The sequence below is a fragment of the Panonychus citri genome, unplaced genomic scaffold, assembly GCF_014898815.1.
Source record: "Panonychus citri isolate SS breed McGregor unplaced genomic scaffold, ASM1489881v1 Contig00139, whole genome shotgun sequence".
Lineage (NCBI taxonomy): Eukaryota > Metazoa > Arthropoda > Arachnida > Trombidiformes > Tetranychidae > Panonychus > Panonychus citri.
Window position 1 is genome coordinate 3,171,556 of NW_026515544.1, and position 24,713 is coordinate 3,196,268.

The following is a 24,713-nucleotide window of genomic DNA, read 5'->3' on the forward strand; positions in this document are numbered from 1 at the left end:
TATAAAACCATTCGAAATGATAGTTGATTGTTAGTTAAATTGGTTGTGAATAATTTGAGTTAAAAATGAATGCAAAGTATATTGAGCTGGTTTTTGGAAAGCACTTGATTAGAGCTTGTAAATTGATGGATTGGAGTGTAAATTAAGCACAATTAATGGACGAAATGAGATTGGTACCATCCTGATGACCTAAAGTCATCTTGTTTCAGGTGAAAGTTACACTAAATCTTTTCTAATCAATTCAACTGAGTCTCGAGAATCAACATAATCACCATCAGATTTCCATCCAGCAAATTCCTCGGCTTCAATTGATTTCTTCTTCTTCTCCTGTTCCTTCATCCAATAATATTCACGAATCTCAGCCTCGTATTTAGGCTTAGTGATACCAAACCAAGATTTACAATTAGAAATTGATATAATTGATCATGATTTGGAAATGAAAAACGATATATTCTAACGCGAAACAAGGTGGAGTGTTGTTAAGTGAATTGTCATCAAACATCGGTTTGTAATCATAAGTAACTGGAGTAATTGGTAGTGATTTACCAATTAAATCTTTACGAACAATGACAACCGCTAATCCACCGATTCCAATGTTTTTCTGAGCTGCAGCAAAGATTAAACCGTATTTCGAAACATCAACAGCTCGAGTCATAAAATTAGATGACACTTTTAGGTAATTCATTCAATTCCATGAATGGTTTCATTGGCACAATAGTAAACGTACTTGGCATCCGGTGATGTATACCAGGTAGATGCATCGAGGTGAAAACTTTGGTTGGTGGATTGGTTTGTTTCACTTTACCATATTTTGAGGCTTCTTCAAATGCTTTTTTTGACCAAGAACCAGTGACAAGATAATCGGCAGATTCATTGGGATTAGATAATAAATTCATGGCGATTGCCGAGAATTGACCAGTTCCACCTCCTTGAAAGAAGAGAATCACACGAGTGTCTGGCACTGACCTTAAAGGTTAACCAAAGAGAAATTAATTCAATTGTAAACCAATAGAAGAACACAAATACTTACAATAATTCCCTTAAATCATTTTCCGCCTCAGTGATTATCTTACTGAATTGAGCTGATCTATGGCTAAGCTCTGAAAGAAAGAGAAGAGATTAACAGATTAATCTTGGTTACAATTAGAATGACAATTGACGAAAGATTAACGTTTACTTACCCATAATACTACATCCTTCATAATTAAGTAATTCACTTGCAGCTTTTACCAAATTCTATAAACCGAAAAAGAGACACAAAAAGAAAAAGGGTTAAAAAGAATAGAACAAAAAATTCAAAGAGAAAATCAAATGCATAGCAACAATGAACAAATAGAATAAATTTTATTCTTTTTTTCAGAGACAATTTATTAATCACTAACCTCTTAAGGTAATCTTGAAGGTCCAGCACAAGTAAGAATAACCTTCAACATCATATTCATGTTTTTATCTACACAATAAATACTCCGATTAGATTAGGCAACAAGAGCGATTGATGGAAACATCTCAAAAAGGAGAAACATACATTGATTATTACACAACATTAAGCTAATTACTGAATACTAATTAGAATCAGCAAGAGAAACAATTTCAATGTTAATCAAAAAGTAAGAGGAGTTAATGTTATTGTGGAAGTTCAAATATCTCGACGCAAGGGGTCGCTCGTTACTCTTTTCTGTCAAAATGATCAAGTGAATTTAGATTTTGTTTAACAGTTAATCAGTTTATTGCTAATGAATTAATTGTCACTGAGATAGAATGTTGATAATTATGACAAATATTACCAATGATTAGGGTGAATAGATTTTGAAAAGTTAAATATGAATGAATAGTTGACATTAGTTAACAATAATAATAGCGAGAGATTTTTTTGTTTACAAGGAAGTGAAAGTTTTGATTTTCTTTTATGAGATTTGTTGATTGTTGGTGATTTGTATTGGCCTTTGTTTTGTTTTCTCTTTTGATTTAAATTAAAATTCTTTCAATTCGATAGACACATGACAGGCTGTGTATGCGATTATTAAAACGGGAAGAGCTGGATATGGGAATGAGAATAAAACTTTCTTAAATAAGTGAAGTCCAATTTGAGTGTTGGCCAAGAAAAAAGTGTTTGTAATTATCATTATGATATAAAATGGAGCAGCAATCAGTGATTTCCATCTTTTAATTGCTTTGGTTGATAATTGTGTTTCAAAATTATTGAAAAATAATCGTCGAACGTTAATTCCAGTTAATTCGATTGCAACAGCACAGAAATTGAGCATACACCAAACAATTACATCGCCACTAAGTGCATGCCAAACGGCGACTATTGAAAAGCAAATGGACATTGCGAAAATTTTGACCAAAATATTACTACCAAGGGAAAGAATTGGTTTGTAATAGTATCTATGGGGAAAAATCAAAAGAAATTATTGTAACAATTAAAGTAAATTCTCAAGCCATTCTTACTTGACAAGCCAAAGATGAAGTCCACGGTCAAAGTGTCGCCAAAGATCAGAGGATAAGTGAATCGTTGAGACACATTTGGGCGGAGGTGCAAGGGAAATTCCGTCCATATTACCAAAAGCTTCTGAGTAACCGTACATGATTAAGTATTTAAGGTAGAACATGATGATTAAAGAATAAGCGAAAGCACAAAGTGTCGATGAGTCGAGTTTCCAAACAAGGCTCATTCGATAAGTTAATGCTGTTGAATAGATGTAGTGGTTCAGAATATCGTAGATAACAGCGTAGATAAGTAATTGGAATAATCGTTTGAGGCATAAGATAAATTTCCTTGAATTCCAATCAACTCGAAAAACCATATTCTAAAAGTAAGAGAACAAATTTAGAGGGAAAACTTCAATTGAAAAGCGAATCAACTTGAGATGTTAAACTCACTGTTAAAAACGATGAATATTGGTGCATAGGTCCGAAAATTAAGGTGGGAAAGTAAAGACAATAAGCATAAATCATTGTTAAATTGTCGTCTTCGTAAGGATTAGCCCAACGTCCAGAGGTTTCGATTCTGTCTAATGAGAAGCTTAAACACTTAGCATTCAGCCAATTTAAAAGAATGTCAAATATAAACAATTTACGAAGATCATGATCAAATCTAAGGCTAATCTGATCTCTGAATAAAGGTCTCTGAGCCATGATAAGTACGAAGATGAAAAATAAATGACAAAGAAGTGGCTTTCTAATCAGATGGATTAGATAAGCAGCGAAAATATTGAGGTAAACAATAACAACTGCAAGTTTTCCAAGGACAATCCATATACAAATAGTTCCATAGGTGATCATCACAGATAAAGAAAGCTAATAGAAATTAGAAAAAAAATAATAAAAACAATTTAAAAGAATAATTAATCCAACAGAATATTAGAAACGAAAGAAAAACAATTTCCTTTTCCCGCTTCACTCCAATGTTTTTCTCTCAAGTGACTCATACTAACCCAAAGGTAACAATTAGAGGAATATCAATTACTTACCTGAGGAATGTATTTCCATGTTAATTGTGAGACAAGAATATGACCAACAAAGATGAATAAATAATTAAGATTGAGATACTTTAAAATGTGCCACTCGACGTCAGTAACGTCTCGATACCTGGAGAGAAACCAACCTTTCTCAAGGTCTCGCGAATCTAAATCATCTTTAATAACTAAAGAAACCCCAAGAAAATTTAAATTAGATGAAAAAATAAGCAAGAAAAAAAGCAAATCAATTAATTAACTCAATCAAAAGAATCAAAATAAACACTTACCATCAATAACTGATCCAAATAAATACAGTGAATAGAAAGCAAAGAAACTCCAACAGGCAAAACAAACCAAAGATTCAATGTTTTTGTCAATCATTTTGATAAATTCATAAATGTGACACTCTAATCACATCACTGAATTTAAATGGCAACAATTAAACAACAATAACAATCATTTAAACTCCATGTTGACACTCAAGCTGAATGAGGTAACATGTGCATGGAATGAGTGAGCCGCGAATCTCAAGCCGAAAAGAATAAGCTGAAAGTGGAAATGCTAAGCCGAACATCTTGTGACTTTCGTTTCATCCTGATGTTACCTTGTTCTTGATGAAATTGAGGAACCATTTTTTTCCTCAATTTTTGTTTCTTTATTTTTTACTTTTATTTTTGTTAATTACTCAATTTCAATTCTAATGTTGATTCACTTGAACAGTGACTTTTGAGAAAAGTGTTTTCCTTTTCTTTATATTCTACTTGTTGTTCTCTCTGTGTTTTCTTTTGGGAATTATGTCCAACAACAAGGAAAGGACCAATCGAAGTGGTGAAGCAGTTAAACAGATTCGCCAATCTATTGAAGATGATTACAGAAAAGATCCAGGTCAGTTATTTTGGTTAATTTATTAAGTAAATTGTTTCATTATTTCTCTTCCGTCTCATTTGATTGGCCTTCTTTTCGGATTCCGATTAATTTGATTACTATCGTTTTGCTTGTTTATCCCTTTGGTGACGTTTATTTGTTTTCTATTCTATTCTTGTTTTCTTTTTTTTCTGGTCCATTTTGTTTTCTATTTTGTTTCTGTTTTTTGGTAATTGTGTTGTGATTATCTTTGGTTTTATTTCTTTTTTATTTTACAGATTTATTCGATGAGACTGATTATAAGCGAGTGTTGAATGATGATTGGTTTGTGAAGAGATTTTTATTGATTTCTAAAAGGAAAGTTGATCTTGGTTATAAGGCGTTAAGAGCTGCTCTTTGTTGGAGAAAAGAAATGAACCTGAGATCAATGAAAGATTATAATTTCCCTGTTGAAATTTTCACTAGCAGTTTACTTTTTCCTTATGAATGTGACAGGGAAGGTCACCCTGTTGTCTATCTTCGTGTTTCTAAGTATCGAAAGATACCAGAGATGGAAAATATTCTTCGACAATATGTAATCCATTTGCTGGATAAAATGGATTCTTTCACTAATGGAAATGGTATCGGTATGATCTTTGACCTTACTGGTGCTTCTACTTCAAGTATTGATTGGACCTTTTTGAAATATTTCACCGACACTGGAACCAATTACTTTCCCTATTCCATCAAGTATGTCCTCATCTATAATCTTCCCTGGTATTTAAACGCCATCCAAAAGGTTGCCCTTTCCTTGGTACCAAAGGAGAACATGGGAATCATCAAATTCGGCAAAGGACCACAAATTTTTGATTATGTCGATGAGAATAATTTACCTGATTTCCTGGGTGGATCATGTACTCGAGATTATCGTTACTCTCCTAAAGGTGCTCCCAAACTGGAGGAAATGCTGTTGAAAGCTGATGAATTAAATAATCAGCAAATTGACAAGATTGTCTCAATATTTACAGAGATGTCGATACCTGATAAAGAAACCGAGGGTAAAACTTATATCAATCCAACAAATATGTATGATGAGAAAGCAAATGACAATTTAATCAAAACAACAGCTATTGAAGTTACACAAGAAGCACCAGAAATGAACCAAACCTACTTGATCATTGAACCAAATCAGTTAATATTTTCTGATAACTTGGATAATGAACATTTGTCAAGTCAACTGTTAATCCATAATATCTGTGATAAGGTGATTGCCTTTAAAATCAAGTCCAACAATAGCCTAAAATACCGAGTGACCCCTGCAATTGGATTAATTTTACCCAAATCAACATTTAAAGTTAATCTTGTCCGATTGATTGGACTCGAAGGTATCGTCCGAAATAATAAAATTGACAAAATTTTGATTGAAAGTCAACCCGTTACTGTAAAATCAATGACTGGTTCAGAATTTTACAATCTATGGTGCAATCAGGATGAAGAAAATAAACAATTGATCAAATCTCATTGTATTACCTGTAAAATTAACAAAAGCTCAACTGGTGAGAAAAAGAAAGTCCATCGAGTCCATTTCAAGGCCCGTGAAGATGAACAAGACTCGAAGAAGCAACAGCAACTCCATATACACCAACGAATGGCAGTTCTTCAGAAAAAATATATTTCCTTCGAGAGTCAACATAATAAAACTTCACTCATATTCAGCATCACGATAACATTTTTCATCATAATCATGTCCTACTTTCTGGCCACTCATTCGGACCTCAAAACTGTTCGTTACCTACGAAACAACGCAACCTTAATTTCATCGGACCAATAATCTGTTAATCTTCAAATGATTGATTTACCTGTTAGAATGAACAAAGAAATTACCTTTTGATTAACTTAAACATTTACCATGATGAGGCTACAATTTTTTTGGACAATTAACTCACTTACCTTGACCATTCAAAGCAAATGATAAATTGTCGAGAGGCTGAATCACTTATTTTGATCGTTAATTCAATTGTAGCTGATGTGACGAGCAACCAATGTTTAATATTCACGTTTCATGGGACTAAATCAAGTGATCAAGTGATAATTAATTAAATTGTAATTTAAGGAGTTTTTTTTTCTCTCAAAAATTTGCTTAATCTAAAAGTTAATTACTTGTTTAGATGATGAGAGGTCACAAATTTTCATACTCACCTTGAAACTTTTTTGATTATTTGGATTATTGTAAATTTTGATCAATGGATTGTGATATTTGATTAACTACAATCAACCAATTAATCATGTAAAAGTAAACAAGCTATAGCAAACAAAAAGTTTAATCAACTCAACATGGAAAACAATAATTACCAAGCAGTTTGATTACCAATTATCCTTCAATTAACTAAATCAATTTCTTTAATTTTTGTCATATTTTTGATTTTCTTTCTCTTCTAAATCAGTCACAAATTTTAATCACTTTTCTTTGATTGTAATTTCTTTTTCTTATCATTTCAATTAATATCATTTACGTTTATTGTTAATTTTTGTATTTTAATTGTACGATTATCTTTAATTTCGTTATATTGTGTAACTGAAAAATTAATAAATCAGTTGTTGATTATTAACCATTTATTCAGAAGATTGATAACTTTATAATGATTAACTGTTAACAGGAAGATGATGATAACAATTATCCGAAAAATATGAAACAGTTTTTTGTACAATTAATATTAAATCAGCAGAGTTAATTTTTCAAGCTAAAATTAAAACATATCGATATGAACACAACAATCGGGAAAATAAAATAACGAAGTAATCACAATAAATTACAATTAAAATAAACAATTAAATAAATAATTAAATAAATATGATTGGTCAGGTTGATTTGACATTGATGAAAAGTTAAAAGTTTCGCTCTGGTGGGAAAATTACAATTAAATTATTGTTAAGATGAGTGATAACAATTAAGTTGATGAATGATTTTTTTCCTCATCAAATAATTTTAATCCACTTACTTGGATAACCATTAACAGTTTACTTGATTCAGTCTTTTGATTAAATTTCAACAGGAAAAAAAATGATCTATTGTAATGATCAAGTGTTAAATTGTTAATTGTGCAGTAAAGTGGTTAAATTATTCACTTCTGGTTGATTATATTTTCTGAAGATGATTATTGGACTATAATTAGTGAATTTTGATGAATTACGAATGTATTTTTTGTTAAATGTCTCCTTTTCTTATTCAGGTACTTAGATAGATTCAGGTGATTTAGTAAATTGTCATGGAATGGAACTGGATTAAGGTCGTTTCAGGAAATTTGTTTTCAATAAGAAGAGGAAGAATAAATTTTCATGATTAAATTTAGTTGACTTGGAATGATGATTGTCATGATTCTTTGTTAATTTCTCAGTCTCTGTTGTTTTTGATTCGTTTCTCCTTCATCACGAATTGCATTTGATATGAGATGACAAGGTTTACGTTTAATTATCTTAAAGTTGATTAGTTTCCTTATAATTCACTTGCCATTCGATCAACAGCATTTGAGATTTTACCCTGTAACAAAGGATCAGTGGACCAATAGTAAAGGGGTGGACCAGGGGAGAAACAATATTTACGATGCAATTCATCATCTCCATCAACCCAATACATTAGGTAAAAGTTACACATCTCATCATCACCGGTAGATCCAATTGAGACCATAAAAGGTAAATAATTATCCATTGTACATCGAGCTGCGACAATATCACCTTGTTTGATGACAATCGATTCTTCAGAAATTGGATAAAACATCTAATAGAAAAAGAGAGAGAGAGATTATTGAGTTAATTGTATCTATTAAATGGTTGTTAACAACTTTGATTGTTGGGATTTTTTTTCTCTCTTTTCTATTATATTTTTGACAAGTGATTTGATTAACAAGATAACAAGGTAACATGGAAACAAAACAGATAGAAAATTTGACATTTTGAAATGATAATAACAGGATACGGATGATGAATGAAGTGGAGAATTGATCAAGATTAAATTGATTGTTACCTGTGGTTTTTGAGGGTCATGTTTACCGATTAATTGCCAATTTCCATCTCGCACAAACCAACCTGACACAACTTTACCCAATTTATGGGTATGGGTACGAAAAGCGAATGGGTGTAATTCAATGGGTTGAGAGATGGTACAAGTTGTTTCCATGTGTTCATATGAATTTGCCGGAATCAGACCACTGGTCCCAAGGAGCAGGACTCCAGCTCGTTTGGTGACAATATTGGCATGACCTGGAACCATGGAAAGTGTTATACCCGATGAATCGGTTTCCCCGGCAATAAATTTATCGACATGAGCATAATGGACTTGTAATACTAGGAAATTGATGTCGGTCCCTTTTCCAACCTTAAATCCAACCGATTGAGGTAATATAAGTTCCGGTGCATCCATAGCCCAAGCATAAATGATTGATGAAGCTCCAGAACAGACAGATGATCGTCGATATGCTGATTGAGTGCCCGAAGAACTGGACATTTCACCACAATCCCAAACAGCTCGAGGAGTATCTCTCTCATAATAACCCGGCACTTTACACCCATAGATTAAGATATGATGAGCTGTGGCCATGGTGGCATTTGGAAGAAATTCAATCACATATTCGGTCTCTTTTTGGGGCATTTTAAATGCTGTACACAAATAGGTGTCTTTCTGTTAAAAAAAAGAAAAAAGAACAAAATTAAATAGAAGAAAATTAAAAAGAAAATGGCTGCTTGTTATTAAAAATGATCCACAACTTAAGAAACTCATGACCAGCAGAGCATAAAAGGTCAAAGAGCTTTAGAATATTTTGTTTCATTTCTATTAGATTTTTATGGATAAACAATTAAAAATTAATTCACCACAGACATTTACACAAATTGTAAAGATAATCAATCAATAATCATCGATTATAAATGACATAGAAAAGGTTAAGTAATTGGAAAGAGAATAAAAAATGATGCTGGTTAAAGGTAAATATTGGCTATCCAACAATATGGAGAATTATAGAAATTAGAATGGAACATTTAATTGACAAAAAAGGTGATTAAATTAATGATATGGTAAGGAATTGGTGAAGGAAAGAATCTGAAATAACTTAAAGGTAATTGAAACAATTAAATTAATTAAATTAAGGTGAAAATCTTACCTGAGTTGGCTGAACATTGGGCATTAACATAGGCAAATGTTTCACCTGAAAGCCAAAAGATGACTGGAATAGACAAACAATAAGAAAAGTCCATCTCATCTTAGGATAGATTAAATTACCACAGTTAATTAAACTAAAAGAGAACATGGTTAAATTGTGGAAATAAATTAAAAATGGTAAAATTGGTTAACCATTTAATTGTTAACAATTTTGTGTCTAAAAGGGAAAATGAAACAATCACTTAGAATTCATGTTCTGTAACAAGTGTCAACATCACTCATGAGCTCTAACAACCAGATGAACAACATTTGCAACAATTGGAAACCAGCAAAGTAAAAAGATGAGATTCTGTTATTGAAACAATTTAGATTAAATTGTTAACAAATTAATCACTGGAGCTCAACAACCATGGAACAATTTAAAACATGAACAGTGAAAGATGAACAATCAATTTTGTTTCAATTCTTCACCAATCTTTAAATTACCTTTGAGTTTTTTTCTTCTCCTTCTTCCTCTTGATCACAATTAAAAACAAAAGGTTAATCAATGTTAACTGAATTCACTTTCCAATTGAAATTAATTTAAATTCCCGTGAATTTGGTGTTCACAATTAAAGTTAATCTCAACATTAATCCCTCTCAAATTGTTGTCGTCAAGGTAACAGTTGATGAGAATTGTTTTTGTTGGTGAAATTGTTTCTCTACTAATTGTTGACTTGTTTTTTTCAATTCTTTTCCTTTGATTTATAAATTGTTCCTCTACTGGTGACAATTAAAGATCCACTGGTGACTGGTGATCGATTAAATTGATTAAATCCAATGGAAACTCCGTTTTATTCAACTGCCAATGGATTTGTTTATGAGCCATCAGAAGATAGTTTCTTATTGTTAGATGGCTTGGAAAAAGATTTACAATTAATTAAAGATGCAAGGTAAGTGTTTAATTGTTGTATCAGTTTCATCACAATTTAATTGTTTCTCTCATTAACTGTTTATTTGTCTTCTAAAGACCTACTATTTGTTTGGAGATCGGTGTTGGTTCGGGGATTATTACGTCGGCTTTAAGTAAACACCTTGGTGTCAATGGCTTTTCTTACTTCATGTTAGTAATTGTTTACATTTCTATTCACAATTAAGTATAATTGTTGCTGTTGATTAACAAGAAAACTAATCCTGGTGATAATCTTTTCAGTTGTACTGATGTTAATCCGAATGCTGGTATCGCTTGTAAAGAAACATTTAACCTCAATAATCTCATTTATTCACCTGAAATTGTGTTAACCAATTTAATTGATTCATTGGAACATCGATTACAATCTAATGTTGATTTAATTGTCTTCAATCCACCTTATGTGCCTACAGATGATTGTGAGGTGAGAGAATGAGCAACAATTAAGCTTAATTGATTGAAAATTTTTTCTTACGATATTCTAATTGTTTTTGTTTATTTCTTTTTAGATTGAAAGTGACAATTTATTGACCAAATCATGGGCTGGAGGAATCAAAGGTCGTCGAGTGATTGACAAATTTATCGAAACAATAATCAATGTAATTGCTGATGATGGATTAATTTATCTCTTATTAAGCCAAGAGAATCAACCGGATGAAGTTATTGAGATATTGGAAAAAGTAAACATCAAATTAGATGAAATTGTTATCAAAAGAAAATGTCTCAATGAACATTTAATTGTTCTCAGATTTAGAAAGAAAAAATCACAACAATTAACTCAATCCATAGGAAAATTAAAAATCTCCTAAATCATCAGCTGATTTGACAAAATGATTAACACTTAAAGTGAGAGAGAAAAACAAAACAAAACAAAACCAGTTACCAGCTGAAATTATACTAATTAAAATGAATCTTAACCAAACCTGTTAAACCTTAATGATCAACAATGGAGACAAAAGTTAATTCATAAAACTGATTTACACTAATTGTTACCTAAATCTATAACTATTGAGAAAAGAAATCAGAAAACATTAACAACCACAAGAATCTGAAAGAGAACGTAAAAAAACTCAACTCAAGTGATTTTCGAGTTATGGGTAAAAATTACCCATAATAATCACTCGAATTTAAGTTAATCACTCAAAAAGAGATTAAATTAATTTCGATTGACAATCAAGTTTCAATTTGAAAAGTTTTCAAACTCACACGAAAAAAGAATAACAAAAAATAACAAAAGATGGAGCCAAAGTCGTTCGGGTCTAAATGTAGACAGAAATTAAAATCATTGACATTTTTGTGTAAACACTAAACTAAACATGTAATTGATTTGACAATTTTCGATTAAATTAAATGATAGTTTTGATATTTATCCAATTTAGTGGATAGTCTTTATTTTACAAGTGATTAATTGTTATCCTACTTTAATCTAATCCAAAGGGATTCCAAATCATCTTCAAGTAAGAAACATGAGGTAAGCGGTCTCATTGTGGATATTACACCTTTTCTCGCATCTACTTATTCCTATTGTTAATTTGGTCTAAATTTATTATCTAATTACGATGATTTAACAATTTCTGTTCTATTATTCTTAATGTAAATTATATTCTCTCGTTTGTCCTTTACTTGTAAAGTATTTATTACAATTGTAATAAGTATATTTAACATGATATGTGTATTGTAATGCGATTTTGTTCTTGTATCTCTCTTACTAATTTTTTCTTTTTCATTTTTTTTTCTATTCTCTTTTTATTAATATATTCTATTCTTTTTATTTCTTTCTCAACAGTGAACAACAGATGCAAAAAGATTTAACACAAATTTTTAATTCATCAGAAATGGTGGTTATCAAATTTGTTGAAAAATACATGGATATTATTCAAAATGAAAATGTAAGTTAAATCAGAAGATGAAAGAGTATGAGATGAAGATAGGATACTAAGTGTAAACATGAAGCTATTGCCAAAAAAGCTTCTAATGTAACTAATAATAAACCTGATTGGTTTCTCTATGTTTATTAGTGTATAATTGATTTTAATTGTATCTTCTTCTTCTTTTTATTTAGATGCTGGACTCTGACAGAGAGGGATTGATGAAAATGAAGAAAGCTCTGAAAGCGATTCATAACAGTGGTAATTGTAAGTTGACGCGAGTGAAAATTATCCGAATCATCTGATTGAACTCAAATAATTCAATTTTGTCTTTTCTTTCTGTTCCTGTTTGAGTTAATGTTTCTTTTTTAAAATTTGATTATATTTTGTTTCTTTCACCATTAATGATGTTTTTTTTTCTCTTAATCTTCTTTTTTACTTCTTCACTCTTCCAGCTCACTGTGATAATGAAGTTTACCTTTCTAAGGTATTGGATAAGTTGGGTGAAAATGCCGAGTTTAAAGACAATGAATTTGAGATTGGAGCTGCATTCAAAAAATTCGCCATTGTTACCAAAGAATTGTCAAATTTGTTGGGAACTTTGATGCAAAGTATGAAAAATATTGTCATGTTTCCTTTGGAAAATATTCTTAAAGGGGATTTGAAAGGAGCTAAAGGAGATCTAAAGAAGCCTTTTGATAAGGCTTATCGAGATTATGAATCAAAATTGGCCAAAATTGAAAAAGAGAAAAAATCTCAAGCTAAAGAATCTGGACATTTTAAAAGTGACAGTTCACATGTAGATGAAGAATGTGACAAAGAGAGAAAACTTTTACAACTCACTTTATGCGAGTATTTAATCAAAGTGAATGAAATTAAGACCAAAACAAGTGTTGAATTGTTATCCCACCTAATCGACTATTATCATGCTCAAACGAGCTACTTCCAGGATGGCCTTAAGACTATCGAACATTTTAATTACTACATCGCTGAGCTTTCCAGTAATTTACAAACAATTAAACAACGACGAGACGAAGAGAGAAAAAGTCTAATTGAACTTCGAACTCTTCTACGATCAACTTCTCCTTCTATTGATGGACAACAATCAAAGGATCTAAACAACATTACCTTTAACCAATTAAGTCATTCGGGTACATCAACTGTTGATCGTCGTGAAAGTCGAGGCGGTTATACTCTCCATCAAATTCAAGGGAACAAAAATTATGGTGTCTACAAGCTTGGTTACCTTTTGAAAAAATCTGAAGGTAAAATGAAAGTTAAAGTTTGGTTTAAACGACGGTGTGAAGTTAAAGATGGTTATCTTTATGTCCATCATTCCGATGAATCGAAAGCACCAACCAAAGTGAACCTTTTAACCTGTCAGGTTAAACCCGTTCCCGATGAGAAGAAATTTTTTGATCTAGTTTCTTGTGATCGTACCTATCGATTTCAAGCGGAAGACGAAAATGAATGTGAGGCCTGGATCTCGGTTTTATTGAACAGCAAAGAGAATGCTTTGAAAAAGGAATTCGATTCTGCTCCCGTCTCACTGGACAGTTCATCTCTTATGGGAGGATCTTACCGATCGGGTAATCATGCTTCTCAATCGTTAATTGAATTGAGACAAAGTGTAATAAATCAAGTTCTCAAACTTCCTGGCAATGAAAAGTGTGTCGATTGTGCATCTACCAAAGATCCAACCTGGTTATCTACCAATTTTGGTGTTGTCCTTTGTATTGAATGTTCCGGAATCCATCGTGATCTAGGTGTCCATATTTCTAGAGTTCAATCATTGACCCTTGATAATATTGGAACCTCTCAGCTTTTACTTGCTCGAGTCATGTCCAATGCTGGTTTCAATGATATAATGGAAGCCATTTTAGATCCAACTAGAAAACTACAACCAACCAGTTCAATGGATGAACGATTTGATTTTATACGAACCAAATATGTTGATAAAAAGTTTGCCCTTCGTTCCTGTAGTGGTGATGTTAACGATCTTAAAAATGATCTTGAACAAGCAATTTTATCTCGAAACATTTACCAAGTGTTACAAGTATTCGTTGAAGGTGGTAACCTTAACTGGACCTTGCCCAGTTTCACCGGTAATAGTGAAGCGAGTCTTCATATTGCCATTTCTCGAGAAGATGGTACATCCCTTCACATAATTGACTTTTTGGCACAAAATAATGCCGATCTAAATATTAAAAATCGACAAGGTAACACACCTTTACACTATTGTGTCCTTCATAACCAAAGTGAATGTATGAAAATATTACTCCGATGTGGAGCTAATCCTTCAATTAAAAACAACGAAGGTAAAACACCTCTACAATTAGCTAAAGAAAAGGAGCTTTCTAATCTAATCGAATTGGTGAGTATTTTCTACATCTCTCCCTTTCTCCCTATTTATGTATAATTTTCATCTATTATATTATATTATCCTTTTTAATCAACAGTTGGAACATGCTAATGCTAACAAGAAAAATTTATTCGAAAATGTTAACACTGACTGGGGTCTTCCATCGGTACCCATGGAAGATATTTTAACAGATTTTAGTGATGAGGATATTATTGATGAAAAGGTAAGCTTGTACTCTTAATTTGATTATTTCCAATTCTGTTTTAATTGTAGTAACTGTCATTCGTCACTTTTACCTTTGAACTAACTTGCTTTTCATTTATAACACTAAAAATACTTGTCTCCTTTTCCTTTACCCACAAAACAAAACCCTCAACCAAACAACAACCTGTTACAACAATTTAAATTGTTTCCTCATTTAATTGTCCATCATAATTCATCATATTAAACTAACTGTGTCCCACTATAATGTGTTCAGTTAATGACCAAACAATGCTACGAATGGTTATTTTCTGATGACAATAGTAACACAAACACTGATATTAGACGATTATTTTTAAATGGCTCAACAACTGCTGATCTTGTTATTAGTTCACCAAACAGAGCGTCGAGTGAGTTGACCTCAAAGCGAGAAGGTGAAGATGATGATGAAGATGAAGAAGTGTGTTTATTTTCCTCCCTGGATCAGTCATTGTCCGTTGAACATCTACCACAATTAAAAATTGATTATACTAATCTGGTAATTAATCTCCTCAACTAACACAAACAACACAAATCAATCAAACAATTTTTTTGTCACCAAATTTGCTTCTCCATTATTTTGATTGTCTTTTTTTCCGATCGTTTTTTTTTAAATACAATATTTGCTTTTGCTTTTACCTTTTATTTTCTCTGTAAATAGACTTTTTTACTTCCATATCAATATGGTCTAATATTCAATTTTTTTAATACATTGTATTGATTTCTGATTACTAATTGTTGTTTTCTCATTTCCCTTTTACACCCCAACAGCCAACAAGTCACCAACCACAGTTTCAACTTCCCTCTAGTTTCATAAATCGTTCACGTCCATCAAGTGCTGCTGGCAGTGAATCACCTTTAACATCAACATTAACCTCAACTACAACTAATCAAGACCTCAAACACACACCAGGTAAAGGAAAGATAATCTCATTATTTGGTAACAGTGGAAGTATAAAAAAGAAAGCACCAAAAGCACCCAAAGTAACAACAACAACCTCTTCAATTACCACCCCAACAACCAGTTTAGTGTCTACACGACAAGGACAATACTCAGTTGAAGAAAAACCCAATGAATCACATTCTACCTCTACTGCTATTACCACCGCCAACCAAAATGAATCTCCCTCCTCTGTAGCCTCATCCAAATCTCCATCTTCATCTGATGGTAAAATGTCAATTTCTCGAGCTGGACGTCTTTATCTACACTCAAGGGCGACCAGTGATACTAGTGCACTTATGCAGAAAGTTACTCAGTGGAAAGATATTTCGGCTGAACTTGCAGTTACATTTAAAAACGACCCTTCCTCCGAAACCAAAGCTCCATCTTCCTTAAAACCCTCTCCAATCAATGTACCATCTCCCCTTTCCACCTCACAAGCTTTAAATCGATCAACAACCATTGGTCCTCCGTCGATTAGATCACCTCACCACGGTTACCTCTATGGTAATTAATTAACATTTTCTTTAGTGTTTCCATGTACACACTTGCTAATTTTATCTATTTTTTCTCAACTTTCTTCAGGTTCGTCGGGTAATTTAAGAGATTTAGAGAGTAAATTGTCGGTAAAAACTGGTACAACACCAATTCAAACATCCAAACAATCAAATCGTAGATTAAGCAATGGCCAATCAATTGAAAAACTAACTTCGATATCACCACCATCAATACAACCAACAGTGACAACAATTGATTCTGAACTAGTTGCACGTAGTTTACCTGTACCACCTCCAAGAAAGGTACCAATCTGATTTTTTACAATTACGATTTAAATACTTAGTCCAACTTTCTTATAATCTCTATTTTTTATTTTTGTTGAAATTCAATCAATAGCAACGAACTGACATTGCAACAGGTCGCATTCGTAGATGTCAAGCACTTTATGATTGTGAAGCTGAAAGAGATGATGAATTAACATTCAAAGAAGGTGAAATAATTTTAATTTTAAGTGAAAAGACTGATGATGATGACTGGATGGAAGGAGTAGTCGAAGGTGACCCCGATAGAAAAGGCGTTTTTCCAACTAGTTTTGTTCAACTGTTATCCAATTGAAAACCTTTGGATTTAATCTAGGAAATTAATCAATCACCCGGTCGAAAAGGCAACATAGCAACGTTCATATACTCAAAAATTTCATCAATTCATCTAATTGTTATCTTCATTTTCCATCATTAACGTTAAAAAATCAGTTCCAGATTCTTTTAATTACTGAAAAACCAAAACAAATGCCACATTCATTGGATTTTCCATGTTTTAGTTACCATTTTTAAACAAACTCTCTTTCGTATTCGTCCAATTTTAATAATTATCAGTTGTCATTGTTTCCTGATTATGCTCAACAAAAAGCGAATCATAATTGCGATAATTTTGATGGAACAGATTAATCTGCAATATTCATCGCTTTTCTGGCTTGAAATTCAAACATCTTCTAAAAGGTGATGATCTAAACACATCAAACTTTATCCAAGCAACAACATAATCCCAACTAAACACATAGTTAATTGTGATCAATGGTTATTATTATTTTTTGATTTTACAATTTGATTACTAACTGATTGTTATCCGGATAAAATCCCGTAAATTTTATTTCATTCAATCAAGTACTTCCAGATAAACTTGCAACAATTTAACCTTCACCTGGAACGCACAGAAACACAACTACCCCTCCAATTGAATTCAGTTAATTGTCAAAATTAGTTGATTTTCTGAATATGTTTTACTTCATATTAACTGTCCCATTGCAACAGTTTAACACAAAAAAATCAACAGGAACAATCAGCAAATTGACAAATTCAAGAAACCAAAATTTATCACCAGTTTAATAATGATTAGATTAATCACTTGGAGAATTGAAAACAATGTTGAAATTATTCCCATTTATTGTTATTCATTCATATTTAAAGAAATCATCACCCACCTTCATCATCATAAATCAAAAATTAGTGTTACAATTATTTCAAATTGTATCAAAAAGGAGAAACAATTAACAAAAACGAAGATAGAAACGCTGAATTAAGACACCAAGAAAATGCGGATCAATATTTCCCGCTAATTGCAATTGGCGATAAACTAATATTTCACTTTCCCAGATTTATAATTAACTCGCTCGGACAAACCTGTCTAGTCAATCAACAATCTTGTTAACTTCAACAATTATCATTAACTCCAATTAATGATGAGATTAAACTGTAAAATGTATTCTCGCTGGTTTTGCTCATCTCTCCTGCATCTTCAATTTTTGATTCACATCATTTTTGCCTTTAGTTTTACCATAAACTCATCATCATTTTGCCTTCATCATCATCTTAATTAACATAATTATCATCTTTGATTCTGGTGGATAGGAAAAGGAAATGAGAGAAAAAAAGGAAAAACCAAAACGAAACCAATCACCATTCATTTCTATGATTAACACTAACACTTGATTACAATCAACAGTTACATCTTTCTCTTGATTTCATTTCTTTTTCAAGGTCATTCCGACAAAACCTTCAACTTTCACCTCGAGGTTGCAAATTAAATCACAATTTAATTTGATTATTTGAAACCAAGCCGTAAATGTTTATTTTGTCACTTCCCACCTTCAATGTTTCAACCTTTTGCTTTATGTTTTTGACTTTTCTCTCTCTATCTCTCTTTCTAATTCAATTATGTTGTAATAATTGTCAACTCATTAATAATTTAATTACAATTCAATTTCTCACAATGAAAATTTGTCAATGAGAATTCATTTATTTCACCAAATTTGAATTAAACACCAGCCATGAAACAATTAACATTCACAATTCATTGACAGTAATAAGCAAAATATATTAGGTAACCAATTAGAAGATTTTGATTACAATTATTAAGTAAACAAAAGTTGCAGAGTTGAAAGTTGATCACAATTTAGTTAATTGTTAATAATTAAGAATCAACCAGTGATAATAAATCATCTCCTGAGTTAATTGAATTGTTGATTTGCGCACATTCATCTCGTAAATTAATATTCATTTCATGTTTCACTTTATCCAAATGATTAGATGAACAATTAGCATCAATATCAATTTGATTTGACTGATTAGTCGATTTAATTGTCTCTTTTGATGATGATTGAACTGATTTAATTGAATTATCCTGATTCTCTACTTCTAAATCAATCTCATCCATGTCCATCCACATATCAAAAGTACTTAAGTTGTTATTGTTATCTTTAGATTGACAATCAACATCACAATCAGTTAATCCACTTCGTCCGATTAGATTAGCCAATAGATTAGCCTCTTTTTTGGCAACCTCACTGGTTTCTGAACAATTATAGCCTGAGGGCTGATTAATTGTTGCTGTTGATGGTGATGCTGATGTTGAGTCCACTTCAACACTTGATTGATTAGAATCAACAATTGATTGATTGTCAACACAATCGTCATCATTAACTACTGCTTCCTCATTTGAATACCTTTTTCAATAGTAGATTAAGCAAACAATTAAGATCAAGAACAAAATAAATGTATCAAAATAACAAGAAAGATTAACTTACATTGTTAGATTAATTGTCCACAATAATAGCTAAACACTTTACCAATTAATCAGTTAATCACAAGCATTGCTATTTAAATAAGCTCGTTTTTTGTTAAGACAAACAATTAACAAATTATCAAAGACAAATCAACATTTGAGATTTAACTTTGATTACAAATTGAAATGACCATAAGCTCATAATTATAATTGTGATTGATTTGTTATGATTTAACTAAATTTCATCGATCCAAATGGTTACCGGGTAACGAGTGAATTGAATATTGATTGTTGTTAAGTTAATTGAATCGATCGATTTACTTTCGTTACCGATTGACCAATTTGATTGTCTTTTTTTTTCTTAACTCTACAATTTATGTTCAACTTATAACAATTTAATCAACAATCTAAAGTTAATGATACACTTTGATTGTTGATCAAGGGGGTGAAGGTAAATTAACCAAACAATTGTTGATTTTCATATCGTAATTAGCAATTATCATCTTGGTAATTATTTGCATTACTTGATATTGATCACACTGAACTTAAATTGATTGATTTAACGCCAGTCATCAATTAGATTGTTGTATTTTAATTGTACTTTTTTCAAGTAAATTGTAAATTTTTGTTAGTTTATTAATTGTTTTAATCTTCTTCCACTTTAACAATCAAGTGTTGTTTACCGTTAAGATGATTATCATTAGTAACCTTAAATATGGGTTGACTGTCAAAGGGAAGTTAATTGTTAATCAGTTGATTCCAGGTCAAGTTAATTGTCACAATGTCTATGAAAGTTGCTATTAAATTAGCTGTGCCTCGAGTTGTAGAAATTTTAATTGATGAAATTAAGAGACTTAATTGTGAGAAAGATTATCTTTTAATTGATTGTCAAGGAAATAGTTTATATTTTCATAAAATTATTTTACAAAATGTTTCACCTAAATTTGATTATTTGAATAAATTTTGTGGTGATTTTGTTAATGGTTGTGAACAGATGAGATTACAAAGTTTCAATTGTGACGGATTAAAATCATTATATGATTTAATTTACAATGGATCATCAATGGCTGATGATTGTTATGCTTTAAACTTGATTGAACAATTAGAATTACTCCAGTTACCATTAATCACCGAGAGTTTTAATAATAATGGAAACAAACAATTAAAATACTCTTCATCATCCTCGATATCACCACCAATATCTTATAACCAATCAACGGATAAACAATTGGCATTGGTTCCTGATAATGTTGAGGATAATTTTTTCATGAACTTTGATTCTATTGATTCAACTGATTCAGTTGGTTTAGTTAATCAAGTCAATTTAGTTGGTCAAGGTGAGAATAACAATCAGATTGAAAAAGTGACATCTTATGGCCAATGGATCGAAGCGATTGAACCATGTAAACAAATAGAAGAAAATAAATCAACGAGTGTCCAGCCGGTTCAGGTCAACTCCATGAATATCGTTCGGAAACGAGTAAGAAAACGGGCCAGGAAACGAAGGCCATGGTACAAAAAGGCGAAACGAACGAAACTTTCTTGTGCTTTTAATTTCGACTTGACGAAAAAAGAAAACACTTGCCCCAAGTTCTGTTGGAGGAAATGTGACTGTTCCCAGGAATGTTCCCGAATGAGAAGGAAATGTTTTCATGTTACAATCGATTCAAATTATTAACTTTTAAATTTTAATTCTTTTCCACGTTTGTCAAAATCCAACATACTCAAAATTTTTCTTCTTTTGTATTTTCCTGAACTTTTTATTTTCCACCAAAATAAATAGATGGCGTTTCTCTCGATGTAAACACTTTGGTTGCTTAGCAACAAGAACTGAATTTAAATGTAACATTGTTTTTATTTTTTTCGGCCTTAAACTAATTTGCTTAATTACTACTGATTGTGGACTCAATTTTTACGCTAATTAATTACCCTGAGACCGTTAACTAACTATATTCACCTATCGATGTTTGTGACCATCATGAATTGCTGTCATTCTTGAAAGAATCAATGTTTATACTTGACTTGATTGGTTGAGAATATTTTTTTTTATCCTTTTTTCATTATTTTTATTAATTGATTTCATCTTCTTCTTTGATTTTTCTTTTTATTTAATATTGTGTGTTACTCGCCTTTTTTTTATACTCTTTAAGATCAGTATTACCTTTCAGACTGATGTCACTTTTTAAAAAACCCAAAAGTAAAATTAATGTTCGAGTTACCCGAAATGACTCGGATGAAGATGATGAGAGTAGGACGATAACTAATGTTAAGCCGGTTGATGAAAAAATTGACATTTTAAAACAATCTCAAAATACTGGTGAATTTCAAAGAGTACGTGATGATGGTGGTACCGGTGGAATTGCTGTCTTACCTGATGAGCCTGCATCTTCTTCTGTTCTTAAACCTTCATCTCAATCTGCTGCGGGAGAGAAAAAATTTGAAGCAAAGGTGAAATTAAAATTGAGCTTTGGTGATGATGAAGAGGATGCTGATGTATTCCAGGTTAAGAAGTCAGCTTATAGTAGACGAATTGCCAAACAGATGAAAAGAGAAAAAAAGAGAAAAGAAAAAGAGGAGAAATTAGAGGAAACCAAAAGATCCGATAAACTATCAAATAGTGAACCATTTTTCTCTTTTAATCAAAGAAGCAAAGAAGATGAAAAATCAGAGATTGAAACCTCAGATCTTCCACCAACACCCAAAGAGTAAGTATCTTCTTCCTTTTTTACAAAAGAAAACACCCTGAAAGTAAAGTTAATCTTGATTCTATTTCATCTAAAATTACAGGAAAAATATTCATTTTAAGGAGATTTCAAGTCATCAATTCAAACCAATGAGAGAGGGACAATTTCCTTCTGCCAAAGAAATTTATGATGCTAGAAAAAAGCGTGAGGAAGATCGTAAGAAGATGAAGATTGATAATACAATCGAAGATTTCATCTCGGTGGAAGAAGAGACAGCAGCGGAAAGAATTGCCTTGGGTCATATGGATGATGAGCAACCAGTTTACGAAGAGGAAGGTGATAATGACGATGACGATGAAGATGAAGATGATAGGATTGATTTCGCTGTTGATAGAGAAGCAATTGAAAGAGAGAGAACTAAAGAAGCTTTCATTCAAGCTCAAGAAGAGGATAAAGATACATATAATAATAGAAATCGAGATATCGATGATAGTGATGATTCTGAAGATGAAATTGACCTTTGGGAGAAGGAACAAATTCGTAAAGGTGTTGGTTTTTCGATTGGCTCTACAAATCGAGATCATCAGCCAAACAATCAGCTCAACGATTTAATGACTAAATTAGATTTACCATCAACCAGTTATAAAAGCTCAATTTCTTCATCCATTCCCTATTATCTTCCAAGAACTCCCAGTTCTAAAGCAACCGAAGATGCTATTAAACAATTGTCTGATGATATTTGTGAGGCAATTAATCAAATGAATCGAGCAATTGTTCAAGATGAAGAGGAATTGAAAAATATCAGAGAACAAAGGGAACAACTAATGAACGATCTTGAAGGATTGGAAAAACAAAGTGGCCTGGACGATAAGTCGATGACGGATTTTCTTCTCAATTGGAAAAAGGGACAAAAGTCCACAAGAAATATCTACGATAAATATGCTTCAAGTGACGATGATTAGTAAAACGAGAAATGGTCAACTTTCCTCCTTTTTTACACATAAAAAAAGCTAACACTTGATAATTAAATTATTCGTGTAAATATCGAATCAAATTTTGCGACAAACACCCAATTCGAAAAGGTTTAAATTGTTGCAAAAACGTAAAAAGAAAAAAGGTTAATCAAAAAGCCAATGTGAATATTTATTGACCATTATTTGTAACTATTTGCACTCTCTTATTGTAATAGTAAAAGAAAACGAAACTAAATCAATTTTCTAAACCGGGAACATGTTGATTATTTTTCTGCTTAGAGTTCGATAGGCATTGACTGCGGGTGATTTATTATTCTCATCCCAACAAGCGATTCCCAGGTCAATGGATTTTCCAATAATCGGATCAATTGGAATTGAAGTGAGAAGTTGAATGTTAGTTGATTCTGTTAATGATTTAACTCCACCCGATGTTGGCTTGAAGATAAAAGATTCCTTTGAACATGAAGAGCAAACAAAATGTGACATATTCTCAATGAGTCCGATGATCGGTAGGCCAACTTTCCGTGTGAAATCAATCTGCTTACGAACATCTAGAAGAGCCGCTTCTTGAGGTGTGGTCACAATGAGAGCACCTCTCAGGTTGGAACACTTTTTAAGGTAAGAAACAATTGAAAGATGCTCGTCCGAAGTTCCCGGTGGAGTGTCGATAATAAGATAATCAAGAGGAGGCCAATCGACATCAGAGAGAAACTGTTTGATTAGTCCATTCTTTTTGGGTCCTCGCCAAATGACAGCATCTTCAAGAGAACCAAGAAGAAACCCGGAAGACATAACGGCCAAATTATCTTGGACGAAAATAGGTGACCAACCATCGGCCGACATGTGAACCTGTTCACCCTCTAAACCCATAGCTCGAGGTATCGATGGACCACAAATGTCAATATCCAATAATCCAACGTTAATCGTTTCATTGGAGGCCAGAAAACGCGATAAAATTGATGAGAATGTACTTTTACCAACACCACCTTTACCCGAGATAATCAAGATAATATGATTGATTGATCTTAATCTCCTCTCGATTTGAAGCAATTGAGCCGATTCATCAACTTGAGGTTTAGTCGATGAACAAATCTCAGCATTGGGACAACCAGCACATCCTGGAGCTTTACCGGCCTGATCGCTATCAATTCCAACACAATCAGATGGATGATCACTGGACATGATTAAAAAACGGTTCGAAGTACAAAATCAATTACCTTTTAGCAAGAAAATAAAACGAAAACAAATAAACAAATGATTGATTCTGAAATATTTTCCTTTTCAAAATGAACAATCAGCTGATGAGGCACATGACCAATTCTAATGAGATTAACTGGTTGATACGATTAATGGTAAAATCGATTAACTTAATTGTTCTTTAGATTTTCACAATTTTTAAGATGAAAATCAAATTTATCCCCATTGACCTTAAGTTGTTGACCTTTAATTCTGTAAATTGGTGTCAATTTATTTCAACCATTAACTTTCTCTCACTTTCTCTCTATTCAATTATATTAGGTGATAGAAAAATTTTCTGACACAGTAATTAAAAGTAATTCTCAATAAATCTCTTAAATCACTCTCACTCTTGTTGACGATCAACTAACCAGCAGGTTTATTATCATGATTAGTTAATCGCGATTAGAATTAGTGAACCATCTCAAACACATCTTGACCTGACG

General features: G+C 32.0%; 8 protein-coding genes and 1 pseudogene across 10 annotated transcripts; 4 read left to right on the top strand and 5 right to left on the bottom strand.

The window, feature by feature from the left end:
* Positions 1-59: 59 nt before the first annotated feature.
* On the bottom strand, positions 60-1,650 carry LOC128394444 (phosphoserine aminotransferase-like; annotated as a pseudogene).
* Positions 1,651-1,702: 52 nt separating this feature from the next.
* LOC128394427 (protein-cysteine N-palmitoyltransferase HHAT-like) lies at positions 1,703-3,973 on the bottom strand. Its single transcript, XM_053354751.1, has 5 exons — positions 3,749-3,973; positions 3,474-3,646; positions 2,884-3,300; positions 2,452-2,810; positions 1,703-2,388 (listed from the first exon to the last, which is right to left on the bottom strand). Exons 1-5 carry the CDS (start codon positions 3,840-3,842, stop codon positions 1,971-1,973), a joined length of 1,461 nt encoding a protein of 486 aa, XP_053210726.1. The 5' UTR covers positions 3,843-3,973; the 3' UTR covers positions 1,703-1,970.
* A 78-nt stretch (positions 3,974-4,051) lies between these two features.
* On the top strand, positions 4,052-6,913 carry LOC128394425 (motile sperm domain-containing protein 2-like). Its single transcript, XM_053354749.1, has 2 exons — positions 4,052-4,346; positions 4,604-6,913. The coding sequence occupies exons 1-2, from the start codon at positions 4,256-4,258 to the stop codon at positions 6,133-6,135; spliced, it is 1,623 nt and encodes a 540-aa protein (XP_053210724.1). The 5' UTR covers positions 4,052-4,255; the 3' UTR covers positions 6,136-6,913.
* Positions 6,914-7,546: 633 nt separating this feature from the next.
* LOC128394433 (peptidylglycine alpha-hydroxylating monooxygenase-like) lies at positions 7,547-9,750 on the bottom strand. The gene is made up of 3 exons (XM_053354758.1): positions 9,458-9,750; positions 8,326-8,979; positions 7,547-8,079 (listed from the first exon to the last, which is right to left on the bottom strand). Exons 1-3 carry the CDS (start codon positions 9,602-9,604, stop codon positions 7,798-7,800), a joined length of 1,083 nt encoding a protein of 360 aa, XP_053210733.1. The 5' UTR covers positions 9,605-9,750; the 3' UTR covers positions 7,547-7,797.
* A 27-nt stretch (positions 9,751-9,777) lies between these two features.
* LOC128394442 (methyltransferase N6AMT1-like) lies at positions 9,778-11,342 on the top strand. Of its 2 annotated transcripts, none has more exons than XM_053354766.1 (5): positions 9,778-10,114; positions 10,235-10,388; positions 10,466-10,558; positions 10,649-10,829; positions 10,915-11,342. In XM_053354766.1, exons 2-5 carry the CDS (start codon positions 10,276-10,278, stop codon positions 11,212-11,214), a joined length of 687 nt encoding a protein of 228 aa, XP_053210741.1. In that variant the 5' UTR covers positions 9,778-10,114; positions 10,235-10,275; the 3' UTR covers positions 11,215-11,342. The 2 variants fall into 2 exon arrangements, with proteins under 2 accessions (XP_053210741.1, XP_053210742.1); XM_053354767.1 differs by having other exon boundaries at positions 9,778-9,995.
* A 136-nt stretch (positions 11,343-11,478) lies between these two features.
* LOC128394422 (arfGAP with SH3 domain, ANK repeat and PH domain-containing protein-like) lies at positions 11,479-18,588 on the top strand. Of its 2 annotated transcripts, XM_053354744.1 has the most exons (9): positions 11,479-11,876; positions 12,192-12,294; positions 12,468-12,540; positions 12,729-14,647; positions 14,733-14,858; positions 15,114-15,374; positions 15,647-16,322; positions 16,401-16,615; positions 16,710-18,588. In XM_053354744.1, the coding sequence occupies exons 1-9, from the start codon at positions 11,872-11,874 to the stop codon at positions 16,926-16,928; spliced, it is 3,597 nt and encodes a 1,198-aa protein (XP_053210719.1). In that variant the 5' UTR covers positions 11,479-11,871; the 3' UTR covers positions 16,929-18,588. The 2 variants fall into 2 exon arrangements, with proteins under 2 accessions (XP_053210719.1, XP_053210720.1); XM_053354745.1 differs by lacking the exon at positions 15,114-15,374.
* Positions 18,589-18,725: 137 nt separating this feature from the next.
* On the bottom strand, positions 18,726-19,562 carry LOC128394446 (uncharacterized). The gene is made up of 2 exons (XM_053354771.1): positions 19,396-19,562; positions 18,726-19,314 (listed from the first exon to the last, which is right to left on the bottom strand). Coding segments are annotated over exons 1-2 (534 nt in total). The 5' UTR covers positions 19,398-19,562; the 3' UTR covers positions 18,726-18,782.
* Positions 19,563-21,251: 1,689 nt separating this feature from the next.
* On the top strand, positions 21,252-23,286 carry LOC128394429 (PAX3- and PAX7-binding protein 1-like). Its single transcript, XM_053354753.1, has 2 exons — positions 21,252-22,078; positions 22,161-23,286. Exons 1-2 carry the CDS (start codon positions 21,546-21,548, stop codon positions 23,017-23,019), a joined length of 1,392 nt encoding a protein of 463 aa, XP_053210728.1. The 5' UTR covers positions 21,252-21,545; the 3' UTR covers positions 23,020-23,286.
* LOC128394436 (cytosolic Fe-S cluster assembly factor nubp1-like) lies at positions 23,176-24,339 on the bottom strand. Its single transcript, XM_053354761.1, has one exon. It carries the CDS (start codon positions 24,211-24,213, stop codon positions 23,275-23,277), a length of 939 nt encoding a protein of 312 aa, XP_053210736.1. The 5' UTR covers positions 24,214-24,339; the 3' UTR covers positions 23,176-23,274.
* Positions 24,340-24,713: the final 374 nt, after the last annotated feature.